The sequence below is a fragment of the Chelmon rostratus genome, chromosome 3 (assembly GCF_017976325.1).
Source record: "Chelmon rostratus isolate fCheRos1 chromosome 3, fCheRos1.pri, whole genome shotgun sequence".
In the NCBI taxonomy this organism is placed as follows: Eukaryota; Metazoa; Chordata; class Actinopteri; order Chaetodontiformes; family Chaetodontidae; genus Chelmon; species Chelmon rostratus.
The window spans coordinates 19,728,647-19,746,730 of record NC_055660.1 but is presented as its reverse complement, the minus strand read 5'-3'; the positions used below and the strand labels follow the sequence as shown (position 1 = coordinate 19,746,730).

The following is an 18,084-nucleotide window of genomic DNA, read 5'->3' as shown; positions in this document are numbered from 1 at the left end:
TTGTGTAGGCGGTAAAAGAGGTTAATGGTGTTGTGGGGACCGGTCTGCAGGTTTTCAAAGTGCGGATTTCCGGTCCGTGTCAGACCTTTCATAGCTAAACCGCGTCCATGTGTCACATTTACCGTCCTCCATGTTTGCCTCTTTCCTGATGGAACTGTTCCGTGTGGAAAAGCGGAAAGCGGGGTCCAGTTTTCCCATCATGCGTGCCGAGCGCTGGACTGAGTAGTTTGCTCAGTTTGCCGTTTTATGTTCCAAAATGCAGATGATTATGTTGGTGATGGTCATTTGTGTGCTGGTTTTTACTTTTAACCATTGATGACGTGGCTGTTACATTTCTTGACCACGGCTGTATGTTACTGCTGTGCGTAGGGGTTGTCGAATGTCATTATATCCTATTATCATAGAAAAAGTTCGTCCAAAGGTAGTGGAATTACAGCAATGTGCTGCTTTGTATTGCATGACCCCCAGCACTGGTCCTGATCACACGGTCTGATTCATGGGGCAAGCGATTTCTTTATATTTGATTTTCTGCTCAACAAAGAGAACTAAACAAATTAATCAAAGACCACCAGCTGTCCGACAAACTTAGAAAGCAACAGAGAAGCTGAAAGCATAAAAGAAAGATAAGAGAATGACAAAAGACCGCCATAAACCTGCACAGTCCCCACAGCGGGGGTCACGACCTCCCAGCGGTACGGAGGCACGGGCTGCACTCACATCCAGATGTCTGTTTTAGCATCCTGTCACGCTACCTTTGCTTCACCTCACACCATTACCCTTAATGCCCTCCCCACATCCATCCTCCTGCTCTGTAAACAATGACGGATCAGAGTGCTGGCAGACCAGGAATTTACCATAAACACACATCAAGCAAATAACCCTCATCCTCTCTCTCCCAAAAAAAGCATTCACGCCTCCTCACCTCATCCTTGCCCGGCCTGCCAAACAGGCCTGAATGGATTCCTCGCTGACAGACGGAGACTGATGCTGACAAATTATGACAGGGCATAACCTTAAGAGGCGCTGCGCACACTCTCTCCACACAACACCCGTTCCCCCACAGGTGTGGCTGGAATGAGGCCGAATAGAATCCGTCATTACTGGCTGCTCCATTTGCGGTCTCATTTTTCAGCGGCCTGGTGTTGCCTGGCTCACCTCTGCTGTCGGAGCTGGCCGGACGCAGGGCAGTCATCAGTTACAGCCGCCACTTATTCCACTGTCTGTCCTCTCACACTGTGTTTCATCTATCCTCTTCCTGTCTCACGCACACACACGCACAAACACACAACCTCGCTGTCCTCCTTCTTGCTCTCTTTCTATTAACTTTCTTTTTCTTTCCTCTCTGCCATGTAAGACCCATTCCCTCCACTAATCAGTCCCAGCTGAGCTCCAGTCAGCCCAGCTACCCTTGGAAAACACACACACACACAATCATGTTTCCATCACTCCAGAGGACATTGCATTGACTTCTATTCATTTCCTGGAGACTACTACTTATCTAACCCTAACCTTAAACCAAGTCTTCAGTCTAAAGTTCAGTCATTTATATTACAGGGATTTTTTGTTTTGGCCCCAAAGGGAAGGTGAGTCCCATTATGTGATCAAATAAACAGACTTATGTCCCCACAACATGAGTAAATTACATCCACACACACACACACACACACACAGATGAGCCTCTCTTAGCAGTGTTAGCGCCTCCTCAGCCATCCTTCCAAGTCTAAACTGATTCAGCCTCCTACTTCCCGTGCCACACTGGATTCACCTTCAGAACAATGGAGAACCAGGCAGGTATTTCTGGTGACAAATCTAAATGCTGCGTCTTGGAATCGGACCTGTATTTCCTCTGCAACGCCGAGAGGCTTGGAAAACAAAGACTGAACAAAGCCCGCCTGTCTGCAGACGTCCCCGGCTTGGGATTTACAGGTGATCAGTAAGCAATAAGACTGGATGAGATGCGATGGAAATAATCGCCTCCGAATGGTTTATAGCCCAGAAGGGAAAGATCCCCCTGGGCTTTGCTGAAACTGGAGAAATTGATGCTCACAGCTGAAGCTGTAAATACGCTACCGTGTGCACAACTGAGAGTGTGGGAAGCTGTGTCTGTCACGCTGTGCAGAGCTTATATGCCATTTCAATGTGCTTCCCATCAGATGAAGTAGGAAAGCCATCCCAGGCTGTCTTCCATGATTCTGTGATTGCAGTATCACACCCCAGAATAGTAAAGATTGATTCATTCCCACGGCTTCTTGCACTGTCTCGTTGAGGCCTGGTACATAAATCAGGATGTATAATAAACTTGGTGGAAAATGGCCTCATATTGTAATGCTTACACAGATACAGCGCAGACACACTTCTCCTTGTGTTTCTTTATTGCCTTTTGTCACAGCGGTGGAGGGATAATGGAGTGCGGCTCACTGAGTCGTGGGAATGCATGCTGCTTCCAGACAGCATATGGTGGCTCTGTAACAGTACGTATAAGTGGTCTGGCTTGTGTTCTATAAGTGTGAGACGAAGTGTTTGAAGCGTTATCACTTCCCTCACAGCTGAGACATAAATTCCTCTGCATGTCTGACACCAAATACGCACTGATTATTGTATCTATTGTGTGCTCAAAAACTGAAAATAAAATCTTCTGCAGAAAAAAAAGGGACCCCATCTGCTTTGCAGAAAAAAAAAATACTGCTGCAATGAAACTGAAATGGGTGGTGGTCCCACTGCGCGAGTCCAGGTGGTGCATTTCCCCACTGCGATGCACGTCCTCCTACAAGCATTGTATACATCTCCAGCACCGACAGTGAGAATGAGAGCGGCCCCTGACGAAGAGCAGAGACAAGAAAAGACAAACAAACCATCGGTCTCGCTGGCCTGCCTCCCTGTCACACACTGCTTGCTCTCCCCGAACAAACAAGACTGCTTAAAACACCAGGCTTCATCCTCCCGCCTGAGCTCCACTGGCCTCACGGAGCTGCAGCTCCCGCCGAGCGTGAAAAAAGATGAGTCCAGCCTCCTCGCCGCGACTTCTAAAAGTAGTTACAGTGTTGTTAGATCCTTTAGGTCAGGAGTGTAACGCGGTAGAAGAGAAAGAGCCTCCCTCAATCGTCAAGTTAAATTAATGTAGACAACTTCTGCGCCAGCCAATAAAAGGACGCTTCATCCCTCCAGATTTCATCAACGTCAAATGTGTAGCGAAGCAGTTACGGCAAAGTTGGACGTTTTGACCTTTAAATACAGCGCCTCCATTGGGTTGATATGGTCATTTATTAGCTTTGCTGCATTTGGAAACACATTTCGGGTGCGGGTGAGCAACTTCACAGCTGAGGTAAGCGCTGAGTTGTTGGGGTCTCTGCTGTCCTGTAAAGGAAAATCAGGTAAAGGCTGGTGAGGTGGGACAGCGCCTGAAGACGACACTGAAAAATAACCACAAAATGTTGGATTGTCTACATCCAAACCACATCCACACAGCAGAAGTCGCCCCCCTCGTCATAACAAGTGCTTCTCCCTCATGCTGGGTTGGTCGGGCTGCCTCCTGCTCCATAAAAACACTCTCCTCCGCCTCCTCCTCCACCCTATATTTTCTTGTCACTCTCCTCAGTGTATTTGAAGCGTGTGAGACTGACATGACACCGTCATGAACATGGAGGAATATTTATGACTGTAAAGTGTCATTTGGTCAATTAACCCTAACCCCATTTAAAATGACACAAACGACCGACTGACACTTAATGACAGCACTCATCAACATTCAGAAAGACTCCTTTCTGACACTTACGGCAGGTGTCACACCATGTTATGAGCGTGTCAGGTCAGTCTTACGCTCACCCCTTCAAATAAAGTCGTTCCCTCTCTTCTTCTGCAGCGGTTGGCGCAACAGCTTCGAGGCTCATCGCTGCCACCATCTCGAATCAGGTGGGAACGAGTCAAGCAGTCCTGCGATCTGGATCACGCTACCTTTCGAGGCTGCTGGATTGATCACGTGATTTGCTGCCGTACAGCAGTTTATAGCTGCCAAATCTCTACCGCTGCACCGCCACGTTGCCCAACTCTACTCTGCAGTGAGGAATACTGCCTGCGTGCAGTGCAGTGTAACAGACGCCACTTTGGTTTGTCAAAGGCCAAGAAAGCAGTGCTCTCCAGCTCCGAGTCAAACTTTCCAGAGGATGCACCCCGAGATTTAAATCCTGACTTAACTCCATGCTGCATATTTGTTAGGTCACTGTGGTGTCTTCAGCTGAGACTCAGTGACAGGCTTGTGACTCCTACTCACTCCCCAATATCAATCCCAAAGGAAAAGAAGTTAGAAACAGTACTGCAAGAGCCCTCGTCTGAGAGAAAAGTTTCTTCTTCCCCTTCTCTGCCAGCCAGTGCTGCTCTTTCAGTGTGGAGAGATTTGGTAATAACGATCAGCTGTCAGGTTTGTCTGTCCCTTGTTCCAATTATGGACACTGGGGGGGGGGGGATCACAGGAGGGAACGAAAGTTTTGTTTACCAGCAATGTCTCTCCCTCCCACTTTCCCTTTCTCTCTCCCTCTGAGTGCACACCATCGGAGGCTTCTCAGCAGGGGGGCATCCTCCTTTCTCAGGATGAATGCACTTGCTACAGTAAACATCCTCTCTCATGCCTCACCCTGGGATGAGCAGACAGACACAAATCACTGCGTCCATGAGAGGAAAGGGGAGTGAAGGACGGAGTTTTTTTTATTGCAGCCAACTATGATGAGAGGCATTAAAGCAAAATGGACGAAAGAGTAAATGCCTCTATTTAGACACAGGCACGGCATATTCACACATTAAGTTCAAGGCCTAATTAGGGACACGGGGCAACGTCCCGAGTCACTGGCTCCTACAGCTATGAAATAGCTGCAGGAGCCAGTGACTCGGGGCGTAGCCCCGAGTCACTTATTACTATCCCGCGCGTTTCTTCTTCTTCTTCTTATTAGGGACACGGGGCAACGTCCCGAGTCACTGGCTCCTACAGCTATGAAATAGCTGCAGGAGCCAGTGACTCGGGGCGTAGCCCCGAGTCACTTATTACTATCCCGCGCGTTTCTTCTTCTTCTTATTATTAGGGACACGGGGCAACGTCCCGAGTCACTGGCTCCTACAGCTATTTCATAGCTGCAGGAGCCAGTGACTCGGGGCGTAGCCCCGAGTCACTTATTACTATCCCGCGCGTTTCTTCTTCTTCTTCTTCTTATTATTATTATTTTTCATCTTCCTCCAAGTTTTCGTCCTCAAACTCGTCCCACAGCTTTGAGAAAACCCTCGCAAATTATATATCAAAACGTGCGTATTGTTCGGGATCGGTGTGCTATTACTTTTCTCAAATTTATCGCAGTTTTTCGCGTCGTAAGACGCGAAAAACTGCGATAAATTTCCCATAAGAAATGAATGGGACGGCCGAAAAAAACAAGATTGAAATTGGAGTTTTTCAAACATCTGTAGCTCAGGCATACATTCACCGAGAGACTTCATTTCAACTTTAAAATGTAGACCCAAGTCTGGTCTATTGGTGTGTTCATCCACATTTTGATTGGTCCTATAGTTTTTGATCAGTCCCTGTTCAATGACAGTGATCGTTTGGCGGGAAATTTTGAGATTATAATGGGTGTGTATTGCGCGGAATGTTCGTGCTAGAGTGCGTGCTAGAGTGGCACAGAGTCTAAAAACGATCTGAAAATCTTCTCGTTTTCTCGTCGCTACGGCCACAAATTACACTCTACACGCATAATTTTGGGATCAGTTTGTAGACAAACTTGTCCTCTTTCGTGTGATGTCCTCGAAAAAGCCGAGAGACTTACTGAATTTAAATAGTGAGACGTTTTGTGCAGCCAGCGCCCTCCTGTTCTCCCATTAAGTCCCATGTTAAAATTCAGAGCTGTTTTGTGAGCAAAGCAGAAATGCCTCCTGTCTTTAGATCGCCATAAAACGAAAAGTTGTTGTGTCAGGAATAAAACGAGGAGATGGCCGGACTCAGGAAGTTCTCGGGAGTCCGATGATCTATAGTACACTCTGATACGAGGTACGGTTCTCTCACCAGAGGATTTAGTTCAGGAGGTTCGCCGAACCCAAATCTCACTGCATACAATACAAACTCCTGTTCTCTGAGTCGCAGAGTCTTTTTAAGTCGACCATTTTGTCATTTTTCTAAAGAATATCTGGACATAAAACACACGTACATCTGGCCCAGACTTGTCCGCATCTCACAGTGTAATCGGTTTTTTGATAGCAGCTACGGTTTTGACACAATCGCAAGTTGTTCGGAAGAAACCGACAGCGAAAAAGCCGCTTTTCAAGGGAGGAGTTTAACAGGTGCAACTGTCATTTACACACACACCGGTCAATAACCCACGCACACACATCTGCAGGACAACAAGCCTGAGAATGATTATCTTAACGAGCTCAGTCAAAACAAGGGCATTGTTTGAAAACAATCTCCATCCAACAAACAGTTAAACTCAGCTTCACCAAGCGCTTTGCCAAAAAGGTTGAGACAGTAGTCACACAAACACACACACAAGCAGGGCTAACCAACAGCTAAAAAGTGATTAAAAACAGCACGTCAAAACTGAACAGGAACAGGTAAAAAGTGGGAGAGGTAGAGAGGTAATTATCAGCAGGTGGGGCAGAAGTTACACAGGCACACACGCACACACACACACACACACACATTCAGACACATATATACTATACACATCTCCATGTAGGAGCTGGTTGGGCTGCTTGTGTAGTTCAAGCAGACACACACACACAAACAGACGAAGACACACACATACGCAGTCACACACAATGACAGATACATAAACACACATACACAGACAAATGCATAATGAAAACCCCATCCCCCCGCCCCCTTGTTAACACCGTTAGCTCTATTAGCTCTGTTAGCACAGTTAGCTCTGTTAGCGTTAGCGCCGTTAGCTCTATTCGCGCCGTTAGCTGTTAGCTCCGTTAGTGTTAGCTCCGTTAGTGTTAGCTCTGTTAGCTCTGTTAGCATTAACTCCATTCATGCTTATTGATTCAGTTCATTAATTCATGTTAACAGAGACATGAAGCAGAGGAGAGAAGCAGACACAGACAGCTGAGGTGATCAACAGAGACAGACAAGGAGAAAGCCACAGAAACAGACGAAGACACACACATACGCAGTCACACACAACGACAGATACATAAACACACACACACAGACAAATGCATAATGAAAACCCCATCCCCCCGCCCCCTTGTTAACGCCGCTAGCTCTATTAGCTCTGTTAGCACAGTTAGCTCTGGTTGCGTTAGCGCCGTTAGCTCTATTCGCACCGCTAGCTGTTCGCTCCATTAGTGTTAGCTCTGTTAGCTCCGTTAGCATTAGCTCCATTCATGTTTATTGATTCAGTTCATTAATTCATGTTAACAGAGACATGAAGCAGAGGAGAGAAGCAGACACAGACAGCTGAGGTGATCAACAGAGACAGACAAGGAGAAAGCCACAGAAACACAGCTGAGAGCAATTCATTAATCAGGGACTGACTGCCTCTGATATCTGCCGTTTTCTCACATTGCAGCCTTTTTCAATTGTCCGCTGCTTCGCCATAGTTTCTCCTAGAGACTTCATTCAAACTTTAAAACGTAGATAATTTTGTCGGCTCCAAATGACCCTCGGCACATTTTGATATCTCTTACGGTTTTCGAGCTATGACCATCGAAGGCCGACGTAAGACGCGAACAACTGCGATAAATTTCCCATAAGAAATGAATGGGGAAATTTCCTCAAATTTCAGCCTTTTTCAATTGTCCGCTGCTCGGCCATACTTTGTCCTAGAGACTTCATTCAAACTTTAAAACGTAGATAATTTTGTCGGCTCGAACACACCCCGTGTCCCTTTCAAAATTTCCCAGGGGGAATTTTCTAGTTATTATTTTTCATCTTCCTCCAAGTTTTCGTCCTCAAACTCGTCCCACAGCTTTGAGAAAACCCTCGCAAATTATATATCAAAACGTGCGTATTGTTCGGGATCGGTGTGCTATTACTTTTCTCAAATTTATCGCAGTTTTTCGCGTCGTAAGACGCGAAAAACTGCGATAAATTTCCCATAAGAAATGAATGGGACGGGCGAAAAAAACAAGATTGAAATTGGAGTTTTTCAAACATCTGTAGCTCAGGCATACATTCACCGAGAGACTTCATTTCAACTTTAAAATGTAGACCCAAGTCTGGTCTATTGGTGTGTTCATCCACATTTTGATTGGTCCTATAGTTTTTGATCAGTCACTGTTCAATGACAGTGATCGTTTGGAGGGAAATTTTGAGATTATAATGGGTGTGTATTGCGCGGAATGTTCGTGCTAGAGTGCGTGCTAGAGTGGCACAGAGTCTAAAAACGATCTGAAAATCTTCTCTTTTTCTCGTCGCTACGGCCACAAATTACACTCTACACGCATAATTTTGGGCTCATTTTGTAGACAAACTTGTCCTCTTTCGTGTGATGTCCTCGAAAAAGCTGAGAGACTTACTGAATTTAAATAGTGAGACGTTTTGTGCAGCCAGCGCCCTCCTGTTCTCCCATTAAGTCCCATGTTAAAATTCAGAGCTGTTTTGTGAGCAAAGCAGAAATGCCTCCTGTCTTTAGATCGCCATAAAACGAAAAGTTGTTGTGTCAGGAATAAAACGAGGAGATGGCCGGACTCAGGAAGTTCTCGGGAGTCCGATGATCTATAGTACACTCTGATACGAGGTACGGTTCTCTCACCAGAGGATTTAGTTCAGGAGGTTCGCCGAACCCAAATCTCACTGCATACAATACAAACTCCTGTTCTCTGAGTCGCAGAGTCTTTTTAAGTCGACCATTTTGTCATTTTTCTAAAGAATATCTGGACATAAAACACACGTACATCTGGCCCAGACTTGTCCGCATCTCACAGTGTAATCGGTTTTTTGATAGCAGCTACGGTTTTGACACAATCGCAAGTTGTTCGGAAGAAACCGACAGCGAAAAAGCCGCTTTTCAAGGGAGGAGTTTAACAGGTGCAACTGTCATTTACACACACACCGGTCAATAACCCACGCACACACATCTGCAGGACAACAAGCCTGAGAATGATTATCTTAACGAGCTCAGTCAAAACAAGGGCATTGTTTGAAAACAATCTCCATCCAACAAACAGTTAAACTCAGCTTCACCAAGCGCTTTGCCAAAAAGGTTGAGACAGTAGTCACACAAACACACACACAAGCAGGGCTAACCAACAGCTAAAAAGTGATTAAAAACAGCACGTCAAAACTGAACAGGAACAGGTAAAAAGTGGGAGAGGTAGAGAGGTAATTATCAGCAGGTGGGGCAGAAGTTACACAGGCACACACGCACACACACACACACACACATTCAGACACATATATACTATACACATCTCCATGTAGGAGCTGGTTGGGCTGCTTGTGTAGTTCAAGCAGACACACACACACAAACAGACGAAGACACACACATACGCAGTCACACACAATGACAGATACATAAACACACATACACAGACAAATGCATAATGAAAACCCCATCCCCCCGCCCCCTTGTTAACACCGTTAGCTCTATTAGCTCTGTTAGCACAGTTAGCTCTGTTAGCGTTAGCGCCGTTAGCTCTATTCGCGCCGTTAGCTGTTAGCTCCGTTAGTGTTAGCTCCGTTAGTGTTAGCTCTGTTAGCTCTGTTAGCATTAACTCCATTCATGCTTATTGATTCAGTTCATTAATTCATGTTAACAGAGACATGAAGCAGAGGAGAGAAGCAGACACAGACAGCTGAGGTGATCAACAGAGACAGACAAGGAGAAAGCCACAGAAACAGACGAAGACACACACATACGCAGTCACACACAACGACAGATACATAAACACACACACACAGACAAATGCATAATGAAAACCCCATCCCCCCGCCCCCTTGTTAACGCCGCTAGCTCTATTAGCTCTGTTAGCACAGTTAGCTCTGGTTGCGTTAGCGCCGTTAGCTCTATTCGCACCGTTAGCTGTTCGCTCCATTAGTGTTAGCTCTGTTAGCTCCGTTAGCATTAGCTCCATTCATGTTTATTGATTCAGTTCATTAATTCATGTTAACAGAGACATGAAGCAGAGGAGAGAAGCAGACACAGACAGCTGAGGTGATCAACAGAGACAGACAAGGAGAAAGCCACAGAAACACAGCTGAGAGCAATTCATTAATCAGGGACTGACTGCCTCTGATATCTGCCGTTTTCTCACATTGCAGCCTTTTTCAATTGTCCGCTGCTTCGCCATAGTTTCTCCTAGAGACTTCATTCAAACTTTAAAACGTAGATAATTTTGTCGGCTCCAAATGACCCTCGGCACATTTTGATATCTCTTACGGTTTTCGAGCTATGACCATCGAAGGCCGACGTAAGACGCGAACAACTGCGATAAATTTCCCATAAGAAATGAATGGGGAAATTTCCTCAAATTTCAGCCTTTTTCAATTGTCCGCTGCTCGGCCATACTTTGTCCTAGAGACTTCATTCAAACTTTAAAACGTAGATAATTTTGTCGGCTCGAACACACCCCGTGTCCCTTTCAAAATTTCCCAGGGGGAATTTTCTAGTTATTATTTTTCATCTTCCTCCAAGTTTTCGTCCTCAAACTCGTCCCACAGCTTTGAGAAAACCCTCGCAAATTATATATCAAAACGTGCGTATTGTTCGGGATCGGTGTGCTATTACTTTTCTCAAATTTATCGCAGTTTTTCGCGTCGTAAGACGCGAAAAACTGCGATAAATTTCCCATAAGAAATGAATGGGACGGGCGAAAAAAACAAGATTGAAATTCGAGTTTTTCAAACATCTGTAGCTCAGGCATACATTCACCGAGAGACTTCATTTCAACTTTAAAATGTAGACCCAAGTCTGGTCTATTGGTGTGTTCATCCACATTTTGATTGGTCCTATAGTTTTTGATCAGTCACTGTTCAATGACAGTGATCGTTTGGCGGGAAATTTTGAGATTATAATGGGTGTGTATTGCGCGGAATGTTCGTGCTAGAGTGCGTGCTAGAGTGGCACAGAGTCTAAAAACGATCTGAAAATCTTCTCTTTTTCTCGTCGCTACGGCCACAAATTACACTCTACACGCATAATTTTGGGATCAGTTTGTAGACAAACTTGTCCTCTTTCGTGTGATGTCCTCGAAAAAGCCGAGAGACTTACTGAATTTAAATAGTGAGACGTTTTGTGCAGCCAGCGCCCTCCTGTTCTCCCATTAAGTCCCATGTTAAAATTCAGAGCTGTTTTGTGAGCAAAGCAGAAATGCCTCCTGTCTTTAGATCGCCATAAAACGAAAAGTTGTTGTGTCAGGAATAAAACGAGATGATGGTCGGACTCAGGAAGTTCTCGGGAGTCCGATGATCTATAGTACACTCTGATACGAGGTACGGTTCTCTCACCAGAGGATTTAGTTCAGGAGGTTCGCCGAACCCAAATCTCACTGCATACAATACAAACTCCTGTTCTCTGAGTGGCAGAGTCTTTTTAAGTCGACCATTTTGTCATTTTTCTAAAGAATATCTGGACATAAAACACACGTACATCTGGCCCAGACTTGTCCGCATCTCACAGTGTAATCGGTTTTTTGATAGCAGCTACGGTTTTGACACAATCGCAAGTTGTTCGGAAGAAACCGACAGCGAAAAAGCCGCTTTTCAAGGGAAGAGTTTAACAGGTGCAACTGTCATTTACACACACACCGGTCAATAACCCACGCACACACATCTGCAGGACAACCAGCCTGAGAGTGATTATCTTAACGAGCTCAGTCAAAACAAGGGCATTGTTTGAAAACAATCTCCGTCCAACAAACAGTTAAACTCAGCTTCAGAAAGCAGTTTCGCAAAAAGGTTGAGACAGTAGTCACACAAACACACACACAAAAAGGGCTAACCAACAGCTAAAAAGTGATTAAAAACAGCACGTCAAAACTGAACAGGAACAGGTAAACAGTGGGAGAGGTGCAGAGGTAATTATCAGCAGGTGGGGCAGAAGTTACACAGGCACACACGCACGCACACACACACACACACACACATTCAGACACACATATACCATACACATCTCCATGTAGGAGCAGATTGGGATGCTTGTGTAGTTCAAGCAGACACACACACACAAACAGACGAAGACACACACATACGCAGTCACACACAATGACAGATACATAAACACACACACACAGACAAATGCATAATGAAAACCCCATCCCCCCGCCCCCTTGTTAACGCCGTTAGCTCTATTAGCTCTGTTAGCACAGTTAGCTCTGTTAGCGTTAGCGCCGTTAGCTCTATTCGCACCGTTAGCTGTTAGCTCCGTTAGTGTTAGCTCTGTTAGCTCCGTTAGCATTAGCTCCATTCATGTTTATTGATTCAGTTCATTAATTCATGTTAACAGAGACATGAAGCAGAGGAGAGAAGCAGACACAGACAGCTGAGGTGATCAACAGAGACAGACAAGGAGAAAGCCACAGAAACACAGCTGAGAGCAATTCATTAATCAGGGACTGACTACCTCTGATATCTGCAGTTTTCTCACATTGCAGCCTTTTTCAATTGTCCGCTGCTTCGCCATAGTTTCTCCTAGAGACTTCATTCAAACTTTAAAACGTAGATAATTTTGTCGGCTCGAACACACCCCGTGTCCCTTTCAAAATTTCCCAGGGGAATTTTCTAGTATTCAGTATATCAGTCTGGTATTCTGCTGGTATTTACAGTATCAGACACATTTTTACCCAGTTAAATGGGTTAGAGCCTGAAAAGCCGTGTTTCCATCTCAGTGTCAAGTGAATTTGAAGCAACCTTTTGAGATGTTGTAGAGAAACAAACAAAGAAGAAGCGAATTAGGCGCATTTAGGCTGCATTACGCATGGCTGTAATAAACAGAGTAGAAGAAGTCGAGAATCGGAAGCAAAACCAGTTGTTTGGCAACCGCCAATAAACCCCAAAGAAGAAGAATAAAAAAAAACAAACAGTCACCTTACGAGAGGTCCTCAGGATATATTTTGTGTGTGTGTTTATGTGGGAAGACACTGACAGCAGAGACATCTTCTTTTCTCGGAGCGGAGACAGCTTATCAGTCATGTGAGTTACACGCCGACTTTGTCAGAGCCGATTTGGAGCATTACAGCTGAAATTTAGGACATCTTTTTTTTTTAATTTTGCCATTTCCACCAACCAAATGCAATACCAAAACACAGCAAAGTAAGAGACAGCATACTGCCAAGGTTTGTCCCAGAGTTAATGCATGATTTCAGTGAGATAACAGACCTGGAGCCACGCAGCACGTTCTTCATATATTTGGTGCTATGTCCTGAAATCAAGAGGAATCACTCTCACCGCGTGGTGCACACTGAACCACTTCAAAAGAGGTCATTTTACTGAGCATGAATTCAGATTTCTACATTCAAGGCCTTTAATCTTTACCCAAATACCCTCCAAGACCTTGTGTTCCTTGATGTTTTTCTCCCCATCACAAGCTTTTTATTATTTCAAAAGTCTACAGGGGCTCAAGTTAGTGAGGCTGCACGTGACAAGAGTTTAAAATCTGCTCTTTAAATCTTACATGCATGCAAGGTGCACAGCATTAATGATCCACAACACCATGACTCCTGATTTTTTTTTTCACATACAAACAGCATGAAGCTCTTCTGCGTTAATCACAACCTATTCCTTATTGCTAACTGGTGGTTGTGAGGGGAGAGAGCTGCATCCAAAGTTACTGTCAGGAAAATCAACCTTTTCCATTATGGATGATATCCCACTCATGCTGTCTCCCCATGCCTGTGTGACTGTGTGTGTGTGTGTGTGTGTGTGTGTGCTTTTGTGCACATGTTGCATAGCCCCCCATCCCCTAAAACTTGCCCCAGGCTGTTGATGCCACAGAGCAGTTACTACTCGATAAGTCTACTGGTTGACTGTCATCCAGTAAGCCCAGAGGGAAGGCCGGGGGGGCCCAGCAGCCCTGAGTGACTGCAACAGCAAGCCTTCTGTGTGCAAGTGTGCTACCACTTGTTGAATTAATATCCTTTGCAGTGCAGTCTGAACAGTGCACATTTAACAGTTGGTGTGAAAACGACAGGAATGCTCGACTCCCCCGTGCTCCGCATGACAGTGAGGGAATGCGGGCAAACCACCTGAAGGGCCGGATTGCTGCGGCAGGTGAGTCAAGTGGAGACACTGCAGCCTTCGTGTAATAAGTAACCACGAAACTACCACTAGCTCAACAAATACTAATAAAATGTCAACCGTTAAGCAAAGCGGTGAGGTGGTTTTATTATCACTGCTCCACTTGACTGATGTTCACCTCCTGAAACACAACCTGTTCTTTGCTAGGTTCACAACTTCAATACATTTGTGGCACCGACCGACTGCTTCCATACTATCGAGTATTGAAAAATGCCTTGTCCTTGTATGATACCTGGTACCACGTCCAACTGGGGAGACTCTATGGGAGGAATGTAAAGATCCTAAAGTAAATCCAGCCTGAAGATAACAATGTTTCTTTATCCGTTACAGGAGGGGCCCACATGGGCACAAATTTCCTGTTGTGCCCCTATTGACCCCCTCTTTTTATGCAACGTGCATGCACCCTGTCTCCTCTAAGTGCTCACCGAGTGCACCAGGCACAGCAGACGACTCAATGCAACCTAATGATATTTCGACCCAGAAACCAGCACTCCTGCTCTGGAACACTACCTGGCTGCAGGTTGGCTGCGTGTCAATTAGCTTGTGGTGATTTGATTTGAAATGCCTCAAGGCCCTGTGGTTTCGGTTTTATTGTTCTGTGGCAGAGACAACTGTGCAGTTAATCCAATGATCTCAAAACCGATGGACACGCGGTTTAACTCGAGGGTTTCGGGGCCCATGGGGCTCTGGGGCCCATGCACGCTTTGTTCAGGTGAGACACTCAGCCCTCGCATTTCCCACCTTGCTGAATAAAGTGCAAAACATATATTCCCCACAAAAAAACATGCAGCTGTTATTTGTTTAACAGTGGTCAAGCCTGTAAGAAAGAAATGTGGGAAATTTGCTAGAAGGGCAAAATAAACTCATTTCTACTCCTCTTCTCGTTGGCAGGGCAGGAAGCTAAAACAATGGAGATACAACTAAACAAAAATAAATAAATAAATAAAACACAACAGTGACACCGACAACAGCCTCACGGATGAACACCCTGCGCCCTCTCTGTCCTCACCTTGAACTCGCCAGACAGCTGCGGCGTGTACTCCAGCGTCCACAGGGCTCGAACCAGCGACGCCAGCTGCTCGGTCACCTCTCCCCGGGCGCCCTGCCGCTCCTCGCCCCTCACCTCCCCGTTCAGCCTCCCGCGACACACGTCCGACTTGTACTGCTCCAGCCCGAGGTACTCGGCCAGCAGGTCCGTGTTGCTGAGGCACTGGACCACGGCGTTCATGAAACAGGTGTTGCCGTGGTTCTTCAGTCCCAGCACCCCGGGGGTCTTGTCGCCGTAGCACCACGACAGCCTGTCTTTCACCGAGCCGTGAGAGGAGGACACCGTGGAGCTCTTCTTCACGGCTCCCTCCCTGGAGACCTGCGCGCAGTCGTCTTTGAAACCCCCCGACGCGCTCTGCCCGAAGCCGCCGTCGTCGTCCTCCGCGTCCGGCGGCTCCGCGTCGCCAAAGTGCGCCAAAGTGCCCAAAGTTTTAAGGATCCTCCCCATGAAATTCCCAAAAGATCGCAGCGATTTCCTCCTGACAAACCTGCCGGCTTTGTATTTCTTCTCTTTTCGCTTCGTCGTTTTGGGTTTCATGGGTTTTCTTACCTTGTTTTCCTTGCGGGTATCCATGGCTCTAATAGGACCGCGAGAAAATGAAACAGGCTGTGGAGTCGCACCTGTCTGCCAGGCTGTCTACCCCTCCTCCTCCTCCTCCTCCTCCTCTTTCCTTCTCTCCGCTTACCGCTGAGGTGGCACCGACTCGGTGCCAATAAGGCACATGATTACTGATATTATTCCCTTGACATCCCGGCGATTCCCAGAACGATGCGGCCACCAGTCGGTGCGTTTTGATGGGAGTCGCTCTCTCCAGGAACTACACAGATGAGTTGCTTCCCTCTCTCCACATCGCAGCTTCAGTTACGCTTCCTCGTCGATGGCTCTCAGCGCTGGAACGTGCGGTCTTTGACTCTCTCACCACCGCTATTCCTCCCTCTCCCTCCCTCTGTGGGGCTACAATGAACAACTTTCTATGTGGAGGATCCCGCCTAATGCCCGCCCATCAGAGACGAATTCATTAACCTGGATTTGTTGTTGCAGTTTATCCCGATAGAAAGGTTGATACACTGAGCAGGAAATCCTCCTCTGACAGTCTCACACTGTCGCTGGCAAAGAGAATGAAACTTAACTTGTTTTGCAGGAAACAAGGAAGTTGGTTGTCTTTAATAGGTGTCAAGCAGTGTAGCCTCAAACTGCCCCCTGTAGGACCAATTAAAGCATCACCTGACTCCCTCAGCATGTGCCACTACTTACAATTACCAATGTGCATCATTGGTAATTGTAAAACTTGATCCTATTTCCAACCCCAGCTGGAAAAATAAAGACAAACCGTCTTGGGACCAAAAACAGTGTTTGACAATAAAGTTTATTCTACTCTATTTTAGTGGTGCATTATCCTCAATAGATATTAAGAGTATGTAGTCACTAAGTACAGTGTGACCAAAAACTGCTCAGTCACGACCTATAAAACAGGTTCCTAATGGATCTACCTGCACGGTCTGACTGTGTCTTGTGGCTTCTGTATGACAAATGTTTCTATTTCTGCCAAATGTGTAGAATATCCCCTACTGTCTACCCACAGAGGGGTCTATTTGTGCTTCATCCTGCTACTGACACACCTTCTTAGTATAACACACCAGCATTTTCAGGCACATGTACATTATTCTATTAAAAGCCTCCAAACACATTAATGCTGCTACGTCCTGGAGGCGCCATAAAATGGTAAATGCATTGTATTTATAACACGCTTTTCCCGGTCCGACCACCACAAAAAGGGCTTTTTTTTAAATAACACAAGCCTGCATTCACCCACACATTCATGCAATGGTGGCTAAGCCACCTACTCATTATGAGAATTAACACACACTGCTGCATAGGATCAGGAGTAATTTCAGGTTCAGTATCTTGCCCAAGGATACTTTAACTTGTAGACTGCCAGGGCTCCAACCACCGACCTTCTGATAGGTGGACGACCGCTCTGCCTCCTCAGCCACAGCCGGCTCTAATATCCATCTTACAAAAGTAAAATGGATGTCAGAGGACCATTCGGCCAGGACGCGCCATGTGCAGTTCTGATTATCGATGGGGATCCAGCATCTTTTTGTGCTATATTCACATTCTAATCACCTGAAGCTTAATTTCACAGCTCACCAGTACTAAAGATTGAATTTGGTGGGCCAGATGTGCTGATTTATTGAAACAGATAGTCAGAGCCCCTCCAGTGTTTCCCCGATGCTCTTTTTCCAGCCTTTGCTAGGACACATGGTACACCACTGCAGCAAGAAAACAAATTCTGAGTCAAACTGTGACTTCTTGTTCTTCTTCCAGTGACGCCCTTTTTCTCTTATCCAGGGATGTTTTTGCTGACTTGGTTCATACTGCAGGTTTGCCATTTCACTTTTTTTGGGTGGAAGCAGGGGCAAGTTATTAATTATTTAGGCAGGCCATTTTGAACAATAGTGCAGAGAATGGGTTCAGATGAGAGACAGTGAGAGAGGCTTTCTGTTGCCTCCCTCTTTAACCAGAACCCTTGAGGGAATCGCCAGTGATAGATTAGCTGACAGCAGCCATGTGCCTTCTCGGCCAAGAATCTGGGCCTCCTGCTTGTCTCTCCAGCAGCAGACAGAAGAATCATATCTGTAAATTTAATGTGCTGTATAATATATCCTTGTTTTTACATATTCTGGTTTCATCTGCATTGGGAAAGTCTATAATACGCCATTAATTCTGTTGTTCAAAAAAAAAAAAAGAGAAGCATAACGCAGACACTTTGATGTGAAGAATATGTTCTTGCGCCTTGAAGTGTAATTTTAAATTCAAGTAA

At 45.8% G+C, this 18,084-nt stretch overlaps 1 protein-coding gene across 1 annotated transcript in view; it reads right to left on the bottom strand.

Moving 5' to 3' along the window:
• Nucleotides 1–16,346, bottom strand: part of usp43a (ubiquitin specific peptidase 43a) — a 116,929-nt gene extending 100,583 nt beyond the window's left edge. The window contains exon 1 of the mRNA XM_041933102.1: nt 15,222–16,346. Coding sequence (XP_041789036.1) covers nt 15,222–15,833 — 612 coding nt within the window. The 5' untranslated portion in view covers nt 15,834–16,346. The remainder of the gene's footprint in view (nt 1–15,221) is intronic.
• Between the last annotated feature and the right edge of the window lie 1,738 nt (nt 16,347–18,084).